Raw genomic sequence first — 19,660 nt, 5'->3', positions numbered from 1 at the left:
GCTTAGGTTTGTCTCATGTGAATCATACTCTGACCCCTTTACCGTGACAGTAAAAACAGGATCTGTTAAAAATGAGACTGGAACTTCTGTTTTACTGCCATAGTTTTGGATAAGGCACAGAGTCTCAATGAGGCAACAAAAATCAGGGCCCTAAGATTGAGTTTTCCCAAAATTTGGCAATGTGTCAGATTCAGGGAGTTAATTGGAGGGATTCCTTCCATGAACCCTAGTGACCTTTCCCACGCAGTTTGCACTGCACACCTTATTAAGTGTGCCCCACGCCTCCAAGACATGATTCTCGTGCCAGCTTGCACATGGCAGCGATGAGATGCTAGCTGGTGCTGGGACTTCTCAATGTTCACTCTGGATGCATCACATTTAAACCCTAGCTGTGCACGTCATTAAATACTGCCACCCTTGTCTGAAAACACTTCCCAAATTGGTGCAGTATGCATTATCTGGAGGAACACACAACAGTGTTGATTGAAGGATAAGTGACGTTTCTCTGTGGGCTCATAGAACATAGAACAATACAGCACAGAACAGGCCCTTCGGCCCATGATGTTGTGCCAAACATTTGTCCTAGCTTAAGCACCTATCCATGTACCTATCCAATTGCCACTTAAAGTTCGCCAATGATTCTGACTCTGCCACTCCCACAGGCAGCGCATTCCATGCCCCCACCACTCTCTGGGTAAAGAACCTACCCCTGACATCCCCCCTATACCTTCCACCCTTCACCTTAAATTTATGTCCCCTTGTAACATTCTGTTGTACCTGGGGAAAAAGTTTCTGATTGTCTACTCTATCTATTCCCCTGATCATCTTATAAACCTCTATCAAGTCACCCCTCATCCTTCTCCGTTCCAATGAGAAAAGGCCTAGCATGCTCAACCTATCCTCGTACAACCTATTCTCCATTCCAGGCAACATCCTGGTAAATCTTCTCTGCACCCTCTCCAAAGCTTCCACATCTTTCCTAAAGTGAGGCGACCAGAACTGCACACAGTACTCCAAATGTGGCCTAACCAAAGTCCTGTACAGCTGTAACATTACTTCACGACTCTTGAATTCAATCCCTCTGCTAATGAACGCTAATACACCATAGAGGAGAAAGTGAGGTCTGCAGATGCTGGAGATCAGAGATGGAAATGTGTTGCTGGAAAAGCACAGCAGGTCAGGCAGCATCTAGGGAACAGGAGAATCGACGTTTCGGGCATTAGCCCTTCTTCAGGAATGAGGCCTCATTCCTGAAGAAGGGCTAATGCCCGAAACGTCGATTCTCCTGTTCCCTAGATGCTGCCTGACCTGCTGTGCTTTTCCAGCAACACATTTCCATCGCTAATACACCATAGGCCTTCTTACAAGCTCTATCCACCTGAGTGGCAACTTTCAAAGATCTATGAACATAAGCCCCAAGATCCCTCTGCTCCTCCACTTACTAAGAACCCTACCGTTAACCCTGTATTCCGCATTCTTATTTGTCCTTCCAAAATGGACAACCTCACACTTGGCCGGTTTGAACTCCATCTGCCACTCCTCAGCCCAGCTCTGCATCATATCTAAGTCCCTTTGCAGCCGACAACAGCCCTCCTCACTATCCACAACTCCACCAATCTTCGTATCATCTGCAAATTTACTGACCCACCCTTTGACTCCCTCTTCCAAGTCATTAATAAAAATTACAAACAGCAGAGGACCCAGAACTGATACCTGCGGAACTCCACTTGTAACTGGGCTCCAGGCTGAATATTTACCATCAACCACCACTCTCTGACTTCGACCGGTTAGCCAGTGTTCTATCCAACTAGCCAAATTTCCCTCTATCCCATGCCTCCTGACATTCCGCATAAGCCTATCATGGGGAACCTTATCAAATGCTTTACTAAAATCCATGTATACTACATCCACTGCTCTACCCTCATCCACATGCTTGGTCACCTCCTCAAAGAATTTAATAAGACTTGTAAGGCAAGACCTACCCTTCACAAATCCGTGCTGGCTATCCCTAATCAAGCAGTGTCTTTCCAGATACTCATAAATCCTATCCCTCAGTACCCTTTCCATTACTTTGCCTACCACCGAAGTAAGACTAACTGGCCTGTAATTCCCGGGGTTATCCCTATTCCCTTTTTTGAACAGGGGCATAACATTCGCCACTCTCCAGTCCCCTGGTACCACCCCTGTTGACAGTGAAGACGAAAAGATCATTGCCAACGGCTCTGCAATTTCCTCTCTTGCTTCCCACGTAATCCTAGGATATATCCCGTCAGGCCCGGGGGACTTGTCTATCCTCAAGTTATTCAAAATGTCCAACACATCTTCCTTCCTAACAAGTATCTCCTCTCGCTTACGAGTCCATTTCACATTCTCCTCTTCAACAATACGGTCCCTCTCGTTTGTAAATACTGAAGAAAAGTACTCATTCAAGACCTCACTTATCTCTTCCGACTCAATACACAGTCTCCCACTATTGTCCTTGATCGGACCTACCCTCGTTCTTGTCATTCTCATGTTTCTCACATACGCGTAAAAGGCCTTGGGGTTATCCTTGATCCTATCCGCCAAAGATTTTTCATGCCCTCTCTTAGCTCTCCTAATCCCTTTCTTCAGCTCCCTTCTGGCAATCCTGTATCCCTCCAACGCTCTGTCTGAACCTTGTTTCCTCAACCTTATGTAAGCCCCCTTCTTCCTCTTTACAAGACATTCAACCTCCCTCGTCAACCAAGGTTCCCTCACACGACCATCTCTTTCCTGCCTGACAGGTACATACATATCAAGGACACGTCGTATCTGTTCCTTGAAAAAGTTCCACATTTCCACGACATCCTTCCCTGACAGCCTATGCTCCCAACTTATGCTCCTCAGATCCTGCCTTACTGCATCGTATTTACCCTTCCCCCATTGTAAAACCTACCCTGTTGCACACACCTATCTCTCTCCATAACCAAGGTGAAAGTCACAGAATTGTGGTCACCATCACCAAAATGTTCACCCACTAACAAGCCCATCACTTGTCCCAGTTCGTTACCAAGTACCAAATCCAATATGGCCTCCCGTCCAGTCGGACAATTTACATACTGAGTTAGAAAAGCTTCCTGTACACACTGCACAAACACCGCCCCATCCAATCTACTTGATCTGAAGAGCTTCCAATCAATGTTTGGGAAGTTGAAATCACTCATGACTACTACCCTGTGGCTTCTGCACCTTTCCAAAATCTGTTTCCCAATCTGTTTCTCCACATCTCTGCTGCTATTGGGGAGCCTATAGTAAACACCCAACAAGGTGACTGGTCCTTTCCTATTTCTGACTTCAGCCCATACTACCTCCAAAGGCAGATCCCCCTCGAACTGCCTTTCTGCAGCCGTTATACCATTTCTAATTAGCAACGCCACCCCCCCTCCTTTTTTACCACCCTCCCTAATCTTACTGAAACATCTGTAACCAGGAACCTCCAACAACCATTCCTGTCCCTCTTCTATCCACATTTCCGTGATGGCCACAACATCGTAGTCCCATGTACCGATCCACGCCTTAAGTTCACCCACCTTATTTCTGATACTCCTTGCATTGAAGTATACACACTTGAGCCCATCTCTGTGTCCGCAAGTATTCCCTATCAGTGCTACCTTCTCCACAGCCTCCCTACATTCTTCGACATCCTGACAAACAGCTAGCCTCCTTGCTGGACTACAAGTCCGGATCCCATCCCCTTGCCAAATTAGTTTAAACCCCCCCGAAGAGTGCTAGCAAACCTACCTCCCAGGATATTGGTGCCCTTCTGGTTCAGGTGCAACCCGTCCTGCTTGTACAGGTCCCACCTTCCCCAGAATGCAGTCCAATTGTCCAAATACCTGAAGCCCTCCCTCCTACACCATCCTTGCAGCCACGTGTTCAACTGCACACTCTCCCTATTCTTTGCCTCACTGTCACGTGGCACCGGCAACAACCCAGAGATGGCGACTCTGTCCGTCCTAGCTTTTAGCTTCCAGCCTAACTCCCTGAGCTACTGAATGACCTCCCCACCCCTCTTCCTACCTATGTCGGTGGTGCCAATGTGCACCACGACTTCTGGCTGCACACCCTCCCCCTTAAGGATTCTGAAGACACGGTCTGAGATGTCTCGGACCCTAGCACCCGGGAGGCAACAAACCATCGGAGAGTCTCGCCCATGTCCACAGAACCGCCTGTCTGTCCCTCTAACTACAGTGTCTCTTAAAACTAGCGCTCTCCTCCTCCCCCCCCCTTTCCCTTCTGAGCCTCAGAGCCGGATCTCGTGCCAGAGACCCAGTCACTGCAGCTTACCCCTGCTAGGCCGTCCCCCCCAACAGTATCCAAAGCGGTATACTTATTGTTGAGGGGAACGACCACAGGGGATCCCTGCACTGCCTGCTTCCTCCCCTTCCCACTTCTAACTGTTACCCAGCTATCTCTGTTCTCTGGCGTAACTATGTCCCTGTAGCTTCTATCTATCACCCTCTCAGCCTCTTGAATAATCCTCAGTTCATCCAACTCCAGCTCCAGTTCCCTAACTCGTTCTGTGAGGAGCAGGATCTGACTGCATTTCCTGCAGATGAAGTCGGCAGGAGTATCGGTGGTCACCCCTACCTCAAACATCCTGCAGGAGGAACATTCCACTGCCTGCGCTGCCATTACTCTACACTTCGTCTCCAAAACAAGAACACTAAGTTGCTTACCTGTGGACTTTAAAGTTAGGTTAGAGGAGGAGGATGGGAGGGAGGCCCTACTATGTAGGGCCTGGGGTCTAGAACACACCCACTCAAATATCAATCACTTACCTTCCCGACTAGCTGTGCGCTCCAACTTCACTTCCGCCCAGCTCGCGCCGCTCTCTGCTGTGAAAAGACCGTTGGCATCGAGGTAAGTTCTTAAATATCAATCACTTACCTTCCCGACTAGCTGTGCGCTCCAACTTCACTTCCGCCCAGCTCGCACCGCTCTCTGCTGTGAAAAGACCGTTGGCATCGAGGTAAGTTCTTAAATATCAATCACTTACCTTCCCGACTAGCTCTGCACTCCAACTTCACTTCCGCCCAGCTCGCGCCGCTCTCTGCTGTGAAAAGGCCGTTGGCGTCGAGGTAAGTTCTTAAATATCAATCACTTACCTTCCTGAGTAGCTCTGCACTCCAACTTCACTTCCGCCCAGCTCGCGCCGCTCTCTCATATTCACTTTAGCTCTGCCATTGCATCCACCTATCACTGAGGCTCATGATTTATCACTCTCAATATTATATGTAACATTTTCCCTCAATGGTTCTCACACAAAAACCTCATTAAACAATTAATGCTTCCTATCTGACATGCTTGCAGATCACTCATTCAGACACCTCACTACTTTTCCTGAGTGACAAAGGATTAGTCACCTGATTGACCACAATCCTCCTTGATTGTTCATTGCTGCAAAATATGACAACTGTCTAGCTAAAATGCTAAGGATAGTGGGAGGGCGGATTTTGCTGTAGTAATAACAGGCCTTCAGTTCCACAAGCAGAAGTACCTGTTGTTGAAACAGGTTAAAGACTGTGAGGATGTCCTCACTAACCAATACAGTAGGGCTGCATTGAAAACTTCTGAAGCTGGTAGGAAGATTGGGATGAAGGGAAACTGCTCTGTAGACCATGATTGTGGTCTTTCACCCAGTAGTCACATCACATGGCAAGGAGGATCTGGCTCGGTTGCTCTGCTTAGTTCTCAACAGGGAGCCTAAATCAAGGTAATTGATATTGGGCCGCCTTGATATGGGAACATTCCAGCAATGCTGTTCATAATTGTGTAGCTCATAATGGGGCCTTAATTGCCCTTATTAACAATGTGCCTCAAAGAGAGTACAGCCAATCCTGTTATCAGCCTGACACTGGAAAAAGATGAGAGCTTATGTGACGTGGTGTAGTATCCCTACCTCCTGAGCTAGGAAGCCTGGGTTTGAGTCGTACCTCTTCCAGAGTTGTGTCATAACACCCCTGGATGGTTTGATTAAAAAGTATCCTGGGAAAAATCTGCAACATTGGGAATGGTTTGGGGCTTGTTCTTTCCATGATGAAAGCATTTGCCTTCCTTTGCTCTATAAAGTTTATTGTCTTGCATGAAGCTTGAAGTATCATCCCTCATATGAAAACTACAAATTTCGACCCCAGCTGCCTACATAATTAGATATTTAAAATGATAAACAATAGAATTAGAGCTGAAAACTTGATTTTAGTTATGAGGGGAGACATATACAATGAATCTCTTGTGCGCTTTGGTATTTCTGCAATCTTAGCACCTGAAATGTTGCAAGTAATAATTTATCACTCACATCATATCTTAGAAGTATATGAAAGACCATGGTTTCTGATTGTGTATTCTGTTTATAATATTTATCAGATAAATATCATCATAATTTTAAAAGTATATTTTAAAAATCAACCCTCCACAATGCCATCTGGCCTCAGTGGTGATGTCAAGTCTATGAAGTATATTTTTTTTTAGAGGTGATAACATTTTCAAATATTAAATCGCTACAGGAAGTGCCTGTCAGAGAGCATAGAAAGAGCCCTAATCCAAACCAGAGGAGAGTTAAGCAGCCTGTTATCAGCAGGTACATAAAAACTGCTCAGTTCCACCAGACGTAAATACTGTGAACAAGATGATGAGCTGTGAAAGCTTCTTGCATGCACCTTGTGTTAATAGATCCAAGACAGAGAAATTGCAATAGTTAGGGAAAAAAACAGATGGCAATGCTACTCTAATGCTACTCAGAATTTGTAGACTTGTACATGACTTGAAATACCCCACATTCCTAGGCATCGTGACAAGAACCCAGTCAATACTCACAGGACTTCACATGTCACCCCCATCAGTTCACTAAGATTGATTTGAAGACTTTGGATTCCCCAATCTCTGTTGAAGAGATCTACATAGAGATAAAAGATCTATTACTTGGGACATCCTCAGACACAAGATGTTCATCACTTAATCATAGTGAGCACTTTTAGGACTGAATATTGACCGTACTCATATGATTGAAAATAAAACTTGGCCTAAGGGATTGCAGCTACTGAAACAATAAGGAAATGGTACTTTCCAAACTTTTTGGCATTATCACTTGGTACTCTGTGGAATTATGTTTGCTGAATTATCTCCTGAAATTTTCTATAATAAAATGTGTAGTCCCTGAAGTTGACATTTCTTTCCAATAACCGTGCGTCACCTAATTTTCACTGACCTCCAAAAATAATTGATCAACTTGTAACAGCAATAACAATAATTGAACAATAACATCTACCTTCAAAGTCTAAACTTTACGGAAGATACTCAATGTCATGTCAAAACAATGAATTTTCAGAAATTTAGGATCACAAATAGTTTCAACTTAAGCATGAGAGAGATATTGTTAAACTGAAGCCACTTGCTGCTCATGGGATAGCATTTTTGCTTTTAACAGGTGGTGAAATCAATAAGGAAATCATATTTGTTTACCTTCAAATCTGCTGCTATCTCAAGAATTTCAATTTAATGAAAAATTCCAACTTCTGTGTAGACCAACATGTAGGAGAATACTTTCAACATAACAACGCAGACTTGTTGAACCCTACCTCATAGTTGAATTATGCAATTAAGAATATTATTTTATGACTATTTTACACAGTGTGGCCTTTGGTAAGGTGCTTTGACATGCAAATTTATACATATTTTGGGTAGCACTGATTGTTAGCAAAGCCAGGCATTCATAGCAAAGAAGATTGGCCTTTTTTTAGCTGCTAAACTTTTAAATACTATTATAATTTTTAAAATGTCTGTGTAAATGCTTGCTGCACATAAAAGTTATATTTAGATTTGTTTTTGTTATAAGTTTAATTGATTCAGAGTATGTTATTTTACTTTTTACACTTAGGAAGTATGCCAGTTCCTTGCTACAGGATGTAATGACACAGGAGTTGCCTTTCTTTTCAGAGTGCAGCCGCAGCTCCCAGTCCAGTGCTAGGAAACATTCCCCCAGGAGACGGAATGCCAGTAGGCCCGGTACCACCGGGATTCTTTCAGGTAATAAGAGACTTAAGCAATAGGAAAAAGCTTTCAAATGGCTAAATGATTTCCAGATAAGAATGACATCTATGCTGAATCCCTCTAAATTATCAGTGAAAAATATAATACACTTGAAGCAGATGGTGGACTCTGAACAAGGATTACAGATGTGAATCTAGATGGGTTTTTACAAAGTTTAAATTAAATCTCAAACAAAATGAATCATTCATCTCAAATTTGCTGACTATCACTATTATATGTATTTTTGTTTTTTTAAGAAACTGTACTCTATTATTCGGGGACTTTAATGGTAGAATTTCTGATGCTACTACAGTAAACAAACATGTCTTTTCAAACCAGCATTCTGCTTTACTAGCCCTGTTAGTGCTGCCAGTTTGCATATGAGCACATCGATTAGATTGCAAACAGGTATTCCTGCCCATTTGTAACTGAATCTCAGTGGAATAATGATGGGCATTAGTTGGCGTCTTGTTGGCATCTGTCACTGACTGAGCTGGAGTAAAAATTGTGTTTAATTTGTTAATCATTTACAAAATGAAAAGCTAATACAAAAAACAATAAATGCAGAGGTTAATGAAGGCATTTAAAAAAAACAAGAAATTGCCCTGAGTGTTTGAACCATGTGACCAGGAAGGTTCCAACTTCAATCTCTGGCAAACGTTGACTGACCGGAGCTCTTCACATTACAGCATTACCGCTAAATTTAAAAGAAACATCAGTCCTGGTTCCCATTCCTTGTTATTATATAGTGACCCACATTGGGAGTGCAAATAAGGGCATTAGATGAGGATAGAATCACACTCAGCTATGTTCCCTCCCCTCTGATTAAAAAGCCTGTTGACATTGTACACTGTTACATCAGCAATGCTTGTTTATTTGATGTATTAGACAGGTGCTGCCATCATGGAGCTGTATTCCAGCAAGGACATCAGTCTTCAGAAGATGATGAAAGAAATCAGTCAAAAATACACAACTGTGCTTTTCTGTGTAATGTAGCAGTAGAGTTTCCCTTTGTGCACCCAACAATTTCAATGGTTCACCTGTTCTGTTTTGGATACCAGGCTTCATTAGTATAGGATGACTGGGATTCAGGTGGAAAGGAATATCTTGGGGAAACCCACTGTCCTAAGGTAACTGCATCCTGTGTTGCTGGACTGCCTCTAGGTATGGAGACAGATAAGTCTAAGGATGTGGGGTTGCGGGAGGGGTGAGAGGTTCTTCTGCTTTTCCTGTTTTACAGAACTAAATTAAATTTGCCTTCTGGACACCTCTTCAGATTACCTAAATTTGGTTCATAACAAGTTTTTGAAATCTCCAGTACTGTTGAATGAAAGAAAATTAAGGGATGAAGCATTTTCCAGAATAATAATCTCTGGAAACATACCTGGAATTCTTCATGAAACAAGCTAACATAGCACAGCACACATTTAGCTAGGCATGGAATTGGCGTTTTTTTTTACATGAATCATCTTGAAAACTTTGCATCATGTTCTCTATTTTAAAAAAAATAAAACTCTAAGTCTGCATAACTACATGAATGAAAGTCTATATTATATTTATTTGTTCATGGGATTGGCATCACTACTAGTCCAGCAATTATTGCCCATCCCTAATTGCCCAAAGGACAGTTAAGAATCAGCTGAATTTCGATAGATCTGGAGGCAATGTAGGTCAGACCAGTTAAGGATGGCAGATTTCCTTCCCTAAAGAATGCTAATGAAGAAGATGGGTTGTTGCAGTGGTTACATGGTCACCATTAGGCTAACTTTCTTGCCCCCATATTTTTAATTTAATTCAAATTCCACCATTTGCCATGATCTGATTTGAGCTCATATTCCCAGATTATTATTCTGGTGTTCTAGATTACTAATCCCAAGAAATTACCATGACACCACTGCCTCCCCCATAAAAGAATAAGTAAAAATAAATAAAATAAAATTTTGGACTACAAATTTCTAACCATGAATTGATCCAAGGGAAATAGTCTTGGCACTATATTTATAATGGTACAGAGATGCTATGTATGAAGTTTTGTAAATTATTGATCTTGGTTCTTTCTCAGCATTTCTTAATGCTCTTTCAGTTTCATCATCTGTTGTCTGTCTGGTTTATTAGCTGTCCAGAGTTTTGTGGCAGTAGTTAATACTTGTAGAAAACAATCCATTGAATACATTTTTTGTTCAGCAAAATCCAGTAGCATCCATTTCAATTATTCGTACTGATTATGCAGTGCTTTAATACAATTAATTTGTAAAAGAAAAGAAAGTTGCTTGCTAGCTATAGCTTGGGTATTGCTGAAAAAGAGAGATGCTGTTGAGGCTTTTCACCTTGATTCCAATCACAACAGGAGGAGACTGTTCTCTGATGCATTCCCCGTTAAAGTGCCTCCAACCAATCAGAGTTTGAATTTAAACAAAGCTGAGAGATAATTATTATATTGTGCATTTCCCATAGCACCAGCTTAACTGATCAGCACCGTACTCTCAGGCAGTATTAATTGTTGCTCCCTATGATATTTGTTATTCTTGCAACTGTCCTGATGAGACATGATGAAAAGCTTTGTGAGCATCTCTCTAATTTTTCAGCAATAGCTTGTATCAAAAAAGACAAGTGGATTTTTTAAAATACTTTTGATAACAATAAGTAAAAAAGGAAAGGGTAATGTACATTTTTACAATTAAAAATGTAAAGTGTACAACAAATTTCATTCAGGCTTAATGTATTATATAAATTAAAATATTCAGAATTTGACAGAAGACCTGTTTTATTTTCAACCTTAACACTGGTTGTATTTATTGCAGGTCAGGATGACCTGCACTGAATAAGACATGCCCCAGGGTTTATACTAAGAGCTGTCCAAGTCAGCTCATGCACCAGAATATGCTAAATTATCTACCCACGCATGCGCTGACTCTTGATTTCCAGCTAAAGCCAGCAGGAGGTTCTTATTCAACACAGTCTGTTGTAAAAGGTCTTGTTTCATAGCCTGAGACATCTCCAAAGGATAAAAGCAAGATATTTTTCTCCGATGTGGAAGTCAAATTAGATAAATTATTGTTATTTATACTTATACAGTTGATGCTGTTCTGCAGATTTGCAGAGAAAGATAAATTGGGTACAGGTTGTACATGTGACTGTGATTTCTTTCACACACCATCTTCAGAATCTTGTATCATCTTGAAATTCTGAAACCACAAGTGAGCATCACTAACTGCATTAACCACTTTTACCAATTCTCCTCTGGTTGTTTTTTATGTTCTTGTATTTGGTAATTATTAAAACAATAATTACACTTTGAAAATCTGCTATGAGCAGTCAATATAATCTTGACATATTAAAAAAATTATCTTGTAAAATCGGTTAATATTTACATCCTCTGCTTCACATAGTAAAATGTAGATTTGTTTGTATCTGGCTTGGTGTTAGCTTAGTGGAGTATTATTGCCTCCTAGTGGAAGATGATCTTCTATTTAGTACACACACAAAAACTCATAAAACAGCTGATGTGATTGTGATGTTCAACTTAGTATCATTATTTCTTTTAATCAAGTCAAGTAAATATCTTCAAACAATGTACATTGACTTTTTAAACGTTCTACGTGTTGCTTATTTAATCAGAAGTTTAGCAAACTATATTGGATATCAAATTCAATATACTTAATGTTATAAATTAACATTTATATTTTGGCACCTCCTTGCCCATAAATGTTAGGGAAGGATATATTTGATATATGACAGGCATCCATTTTGCCTACAGAACACAACAGTCATGTATACATGCTATTTGTGCAAATACTTGCATGTAATTGTTTTGTTTGTTGTGTACTCATAAATATGTTTTGAATAGGAGTAACAATTATGATGCTCATGGTCTTGTAGGATTGCTTCCCTTTGTTCAGGCACTTTGTATAAAGCACTATTTTCCAGCTAAGTAGGTGGAAGAAAACTCCTTACGAAGTGCAAAACCAGAATTTGCACGACTCAAAACTTGGAAGTAACTGTGTTGTGAACTGGGGTAGTGTTAAACAGTAAAGACAATTATAAACATTCAGTGGCTATAGACAGGCGTAATAGGTGGACAAGAAACAGAAGAAAATTAAAGCAGAGGAGTGTGACATGATTCTTTAATGTAGGAAGAACAAGGAGAGACACTACAAAATGAAGGACACAATTTTGAACAGAGTGCAACAACAAAGGGACATGGAGCAATATGTGCATCGATGAGTGAAGGGCCTGTCAAGAAAGTGGTTAATAAAAATATAGAGGATTCTGGACCTTAGAAACAAAAGGCACAAATTACAAAGGCACAAATATTATGATAAACCTGTATAAACCTTCATTTGGTATTACACTTTTTTCTGGTCATCGTACTTTGGGGAGAAGACATTAGAGAAATTGGATGAAAGATTCACATAAGTTGTTTCAAGGAAAAGCAACTTAATATTTGGAGAAACTGGTGCTATTCTCTTTTGGAAGAGAAGATTAAAAGAAGTAGAAGTTCAAAGACATTACTGTTTTGATAGAGTAGATAGTGGGCAAATTTTGCGGAATTGTCAAACATCGTAGGATGACCCATTTAAAGTAATTAGCTCAAGGAAGGAAGGAATGAGATACCTTTGCCCTGTAAGTGATTTGGGTGTTAAATACGCTGCTGGAGTGTAGTTTGGAGGCACATTAAATCAAGGCTTTCTTAAGAGAATTGGATAATGACCTAAAGAGAAAAGGACATCTGTGTGACTTTGAGGAAAGTGATCACAAATAAGACCATGTGAATTGCTTTTGCAGAGAGCCATCAGAGGCAGATTGGCCTTCTCCATTGTAACCAAGATTCTTTTATGGCAATGGTAAGAAAATGAATGAGTGATAGAGGATATCAAGTTAGAGGTTTCCCTCTTTATCTTTTGAGAAAATCCTAAATTTCGATTTAAATCTTCACTGACCATACAAGAGGAATCTAAATTTTTTCATTGTAATACTGTTTCATAAATTGATGCCCTACCATTTTCTGATGCAGAATGTAGGAACATCTGCAAGTGCTGCATGCAATCTTGTGTGTGATACCCTGTTTAACAAATACAGACAATAACCAGCATTTAATGCAAAGAAAGAAAACAAGTATTTTTATTCACTTTTCCTGCATGATCTATCCATTTCCAATCTTGTAGGAATATATGGTGATGGATTTTGAACAATGTGTATTGCAATCGTGATTAAAACTGAAAATGTGTTGCTGGAAAAGTGCAGCAGGTCAGGCAGCATCCAAGGAGCAGGAGAATCGACGTTTCGGGCATGAGCCCTTCTTCAGGAATGAGGAAGGTGTGCCAAGCAGGCTAAGATAAAAGGTAGGGAGGAGGGGCTTGGGGGAGGGGCGTTGAAAATGCGATAGGTGGAAGGAGGTCAAGGTGAGGGTGATAGGACGGAGTGGGGGTGGGGGCGGAAAGATCAGGAAGAAGATTGCAGGTTAGGAAGGTGGTGCTGAGTTCGAGGGTTGGGACTGAGACAAGGTGGGGGGAGGGGAAATGAGGAAACTGGAGAAATCTGAGTTCATCCCTTGTGGTTGGAGGGTTCCTAGGCGGAAGATGAGGCGCTCTTCCTCCAGCCGTCGTGTTGCTATGGTCTGGCGATGGAGGAGTGCAAGGACCTGCATGTCCTTGGTGGAGTGGGAGGGGGAATTGAAGTGTTGAGCCACGGGGTGGTTGGGTTGGTTGGTCCAGGTGTCCCAGAGGTGTTCTCTGAAACGTTCCACAAGTAGACGGCCTGTCTCCCCAATATAGAGGTGGGTGCAGCGGATGCAGTAAATAATGTGTGTGGAGGTGCAGGTGAATTTGTGGCGGATATGGAAGGATCCCTTGAGGCCTTGGAGGGAAGTAAGGGGGGAGGTGTGGGCGCAAGTTTTGCATTTCTTGCGGTTGCAGGGGAAGGTGCCGGGAGTGGAGGTTGAGTTGGTGGGGGGTGTGGACCTGACGAGGGAATCACGGAGGGTGTGGTCTTTTTGGAACGCTGATAGGGGAGGGGAGGGAAATATATCCCTGGTGGTGGGGTCCGTTTGGAGGTGGCGGAAATGATGACGGATGATACGATGTATATGGAGGTTGGTGCGGTGGTAGGTGAGGACCAGTGGGGTTCTGTCCTGGTGGTGGTTGGAGGAGCGGGAAGTGGAGGAGATGCGGTGGAGAGCATCGTCGATCACGTCTGGGGGGAAATTGCAGTCTTTGAAGAAGGAGGCCGTGATTAAAAGTTAAGTAAAAAAGAGTGAAAGTTAACTGAAAGGCCTTGCACTCTTTTGCCATGTCTGAAAGAATACGTATAGGCTTCCAGGTGTGAAATAATTGATAGCATCAACCTTAGATGGCTCGGTGCCATTTGATTGACAGGCTGATGGGCAAGCAAGAAAACTAGGTGCCAACTGAGTATGGAGCAGTTGGGCATTTTGCAAAGAGCTTAAAAGGAGGATTGGTAGATGTCCTGACTATAGTAAATTGTATGATCACAAGAAATGTTAGGCACTAAAAAATGCTTTTAACTGTGCATTGAATCAATGTTCAGATATGATGAATGTTTAGCATTCCAAACATCTATCATTAAAAGTGGGGTTGACCATAATTTGATTATGTAAAATAGCAGGATAATGAAAACATGTAGTAGCAATTGTTATATGCTGCAATATGTGGTTTAATTTGATTTATTTAAATGAACAGAAGTATATTTGGATCTTGCCATTTACGTATTGCCCCATTAAGCATTATTTTTGTTCCCTGTAAATTGTGGATTATTCCACGAGTGAGAGAATGGTTTAGAAGACTTGGTTGTATCCCTTATTCCTATATGTAGCTTGGGGAATCATAGTGGTTGGTCTGACTGGGTTACCCTGGTAATCTAGCTGTGATCTGAAATTAGCTATTTGAAAATCACACTCAGTGAAACCATAGCTGAAAAATGTGTTGCTGGAAAAGCGCAGCAGGCTAGGCAGCATCCAAGGAGCAGGAGAATCGACGTTTCGGGCATAAGCCCTTCTTCAGGAATGAGGGCCTGTGCCCGAAACGTCGAATCTCCTGTTCCCTGGATGCTGCCTGACCTGCTGTGCTGTTCCAGCAATAAAGTTTCAACCCAGTGAAACCATGTCCTGTTATGTATAACAATGCTAATAAACTGCATGTAATTACGTGATAGTTTAATTCAGTTGAGAATAATTTTAGAGCAGCACACTCTCAATTCCTGCTCAACTGATGCTTAAGTTTAGACAAGTTGTCAAGTGAATCATTAAGCCTAAAGGCTTTGTCACTTCCACAAATTTGAATTGAAAAAGAGTCAAGTTTGGCTGGTGGACAATGAGAAGCTGATCAGCTGTCAGTGTGCTTCAAAGTAGATTCTTTTTTCCTTCTCCAAAGAATTGAAGAATAAAAGTTTCAGTCCCTCATACAACAATGATGATCACCATATTAGTATTCCTACATTAGCTCTAGTGCACATTATGCGTTAGACATTTTTAGACCATTTTGATTACTCTTGATCTGTACGTCTGTCATGAAGAATGTAGAATAACTCTGTATCACCAGTGGGCCATTGGTATCTAATCTTGTTTTCTAAATAATTTTATTGCGCAATGTTTCTGTGAGAGATTAGCCCCATAAATTAGGAACCATTTAGAAGGAAATTAAGGTGTGTTATAGCCAGCAATGAGAAATTATCCAAGTTTCAGCAAATTTTATTTATCCTCTATTTCTGAATCACAATACGGTCTGTTGACAACACCTGTGGGGCACATCTTTATGTTTCCACAATTTATTTTAGGAATTTGATGAAATCATCTTTGGTTTCTGCCCAATAACATATTTCTACCACAGTTCAGAAAAGCAGGAACACATACTGGCAGAGGTTTAGTTGTTTACTCAAATGTAACTTAACTGCTCAAGAATAAAAAGGTTTTATAAAAGGTACAACAAATTTTCAATTTGAGAAACTTTTGACATAGCTGGTCAATTTTGTTAAAGGTTGTGCTGCTGGCTAATTTATGTTTGCAATTATCTCTAGGGACCACCAGGTTCACAGCCCTCGCCACATGCACAGCCTCCACCACACAACCCCAGCAATCCCATGATGGGACCTCACAGCCAGGTAGGAAGACACAAGTAGCTAATCAGCACAAATAAACCAAGGTTATTTGAGCACTAGCTCTGATAGCACTTATACTTGGTCTTATTGTTTGATAATTCATCACTACCAAACCTGTTTTGATTTGGCAATTTTTCTTTTCATTTGAAACATTGGTTTATGGTTATAGATCTTCATGTTTATGTTAGTTTGGTGAGAAATCTTCATTTTGGTTTCTGCCCAATAACATATTTATTCATTTTCTTCATTTTCTCACTGCTACAGACCTAAAGATTTCCTGCATGACATCATATATGTTATTCCAGGTTAGATTAGCACCTACACTGATTTAAGTATACCCTGTTGGCAGATAAATCAATTGTTTGATCTGTTGTTCAGTGCAAGTATTCTAACAAGTATGATTTTAATTCAGCATTAGCAAGTAATGTTTCTAAACATCAACACCGCCATCAGACATTGAGCTTTGGTGAAAATTAATGTTTTATAATTAGAAAATTATAATTAGTATGCTGGTATTTCAAAGCGACATTCAGAAAATGTCAAAACATTTTCAAAAAATGTCCACAACCTATTAGTTGTTCAATGAAGATGAAATCTGTGCCACTAGTAAACCCTTTACCATAACTAATTATTGTGGAAAAAGTGAAGTTAACAGCATGCTGATCTTGAAAATGTTTACATTTCTTCAGTGAAACATTGGCAGCTTTTTACTTAGCTCTGCATTTACATAAACCATCCCTACCCACAACCAATTTATTGTTGATCTGAGAAAACAGTTGCCGGCTGTTTATTTGGTTTGAGTTTGATTATATATGGTCCTAATCTTGGACGACCTTAGAGTGCTGATGGTGATTGGAAGCAAATGGAAATTGGTTATTTGAGGGTGTGCTGTGCTAAAACGTATTTTATCTATATTCCTGAAAGGTCGCCTTTTAAAATATTTGTGATTTTTACAGTTGTAAGTGTTGGTTCAAGTTTAACTGTAATAGTTTTAAAAACATGGCCATCTAAAAGGTCTTTTCAACTGTATTTTAATGATGAATGTTCACTATGGAATAGCCCTTTATTTGTATTTTTAATGTGCTAACATTTTTGTGTGTCTATTTTAAATTGAAGACTGCATAAGTAAAGGTAATTTCAGGAATAATATTGTCTATTTGACACTATTACAAATAAACATCCAAAGATGTATTCTCAACTACTGTTAGAATATCTATTACAGGATATGTGTTATTTTAGACTGCTGTTTTCCCAATTAATGAAAAAACTAAAAACTTTGTGTATTTTCGATCAGCTGCCAGTTAGTTAAATTCATATGGAGAGGTTAAGCAGCCTAATTAATTTCTTAGTAAAATTGTCTGTTGCTTTTGCTATTTATTTTATTAACATTAAATGTTATTTGTTACAATGACATTGTAAAAATAATCAGAAACCTGCAAAAATGTGTGGGGTTTTCAGGAACAGTACCATGAAGCAAACTGCTTTAGCATTTGTGATTAAGTATTTAGAAATGGTAAATACTAAATATTTTATGCATGAAAATATATTTGATGCTGTGACAGAACATATTAGTGGGCCCTCTTGCTTGACACTCCCCTTTTGCTTGCACTCACTCTTATGGTGCAGAGTGTAGGAAATAGAATGTACACAGAATGGGAGTAATCAGTTTGAACTGGCATCTTGATACTCAACAAACTTATTGATTTACCTTTCCTGTTCACTTATTCCAGTCATTAAGTATTTTAAAAATGCAGAGATACCTATCCAGGCAATGAGTATTAATGTTAATCTTGTACCATATTGTTACTACAATTCATGCAACAAAGTGTTACTCTTGGTTATACAGAAACAGTAAAACCTTGCCTGGAATGTTTTTGGATATTTACATGCTGTTTGGCCTGTAGTTGCTGCTATTGGTTACAGGTTGAGGCATAACCATTTGTAAATCACCTTTAGTTGCATTTATTTTGCATATTGACTTGTTTGTGTTGTACAGTTTAAAACTGTAGATGACTCTTGAGTTTTTTTTTATTTTCAATTTGCACAGATTTATTTGCTGTTTTTTAAAACTCCAAGCTGATAAAAAGAAAGTGTTTGACACTATAAATAATTAATTAATTAACATTAACTGCACCCCTTGCCAAGCTGTTCCAAGATGTTGGCATCGACTCAGCTATTTGGAAAATTGCCCAGGTATGTCCTGTAAATAAAAAGCAGCATAAATCCAACCCAGCTAGTTATAATCCCTTTAGTTTACTCTTGTCTATTAGCAAAGTGGTAGAAGGATTCATTGACAGTGATATCAAATGGCACTCATTCAGAAATAATCTGCTCACTGATACTCAGTTTGGTTTGTCAGAGTCACTGAGCTCCTTGACTCATTGCAACCTTGTTTTAAACATGGGCAAAAGAGCTAAACACAAGAGATACGTTTAGATTGACTGCTTTTGACATAAAAGCAATATTTGACCATTGTAGCATCAAGAAGCCCAAGCAAACCTGAAATCAACGGGAATTGAGGCAAACCTTGTCAATGCTTGAAAACATACTAAGCACAAGGCAACATGGTTTTGGAGATTGAAGGTCAATGATCTCAGCTCCAGGTCATCATGACTGAAATTCCTCAGTGTAGTGTCCTGGACATAAACATTCTCAGCTACTTTAACAATGGCTTTCCCTCCATCATAAGATCAACAATGCAGGTTTTGCTGAGGATTGCACAATGTTCAATACATTTCCTGACTCCTCAGATACTGAAGCAGTCATGTTTCCACCTATTGCAACACCTGGGCAATTCAATGGAATTAATACTGTTGAACCATCTCACATCAGCATTCTGGAGTTATCTCTGAAACATCAAAATCCATCTAAATACTGTGACCATTATGTTATGTCAAAGCTCAGGATTCTGCAGTGAACAATTCATTTTCTGCCTCCCCAGGTCAGTTTGCTACCTAACAGGCACAAGCAAAAATACTTTCTAGAAATGAGGAATGAATCTAAGATAAACCAACCATAGCTAACCAAGGAAATTAAGGAGAGTATTAAGTTGAAAGAAGAAATATGTAACAAGGTCAAAGTCAGTGATAGCCCCAAAGACTACAATAAATTCAGGATCCAGTAAAAGAAAACTGAAAAAATAATAAAGACAGAGAAAATAAATTACAAGGGCAAAATAGTGAAGAGTATAAAAATTGACAATATGAGCGCTTTAAATATATAAAAAGGAAGAGAGAAGCCAAAGTGAACATGGGCTTCTGAGAAAACAAATCTGGGGAGATGGTTTTGGAACAAGGAAATAGCAGAGAAGTTAAACACATATTTTGCCTCCGTCTTTCTGGTGGAAGACACTTTGAATATGCCATTAACATGAAAACCATGGGGGAGAAATTAAGTACCACCACGATGGTGAGAGAAGTAGTACTAGAAAAGCCACTAGGATAAAGGCAGATAAGTTCCTGGTCATGATGGCTTGCATCCTAGAATCCAAAAAGAGGTA

General features: G+C 40.3%; 1 protein-coding gene across 4 annotated transcripts in view; it reads left to right on the top strand.

The window, feature by feature from the left end:
• ssbp2b (single stranded DNA binding protein 2b) overlaps positions 1 to 19,660 on the top strand; it is a 384,293-nt gene that overhangs the window by 290,027 nt on the left and 74,606 nt on the right. The window contains exons 5-6 of one of the 4 annotated variants that reach the window (XM_087999732.1): positions 7,957 to 8,046; positions 16,081 to 16,164. The exons of 1 other annotated variant lie outside the window; for it this stretch is intronic. In XM_087999732.1, the coding sequence (XP_087855858.1) occupies positions 7,957 to 8,046; positions 16,081 to 16,164 (174 nt within the window). The remainder of the gene's footprint in view (positions 1 to 7,956; positions 8,047 to 16,080; positions 16,165 to 19,660) is intronic. 2 more of the 4 variants (XM_087999743.1, XM_087999738.1) reach the window with 2 other exon arrangements.

The sequence above is a fragment of the Chiloscyllium plagiosum genome, unplaced genomic scaffold (genome assembly GCF_037043375.1).
Source record: "Chiloscyllium plagiosum isolate Xiang-an unplaced genomic scaffold, Cpla_swu_hap1 HiC_scaffold_2, whole genome shotgun sequence".
Taxonomy (NCBI): domain Eukaryota; kingdom Metazoa; phylum Chordata; class Chondrichthyes; order Orectolobiformes; family Hemiscylliidae; genus Chiloscyllium; species Chiloscyllium plagiosum.
Note: the sequence above shows the minus strand (reverse complement) of the source record. Positions and strands in the feature narration are given on the sequence as shown.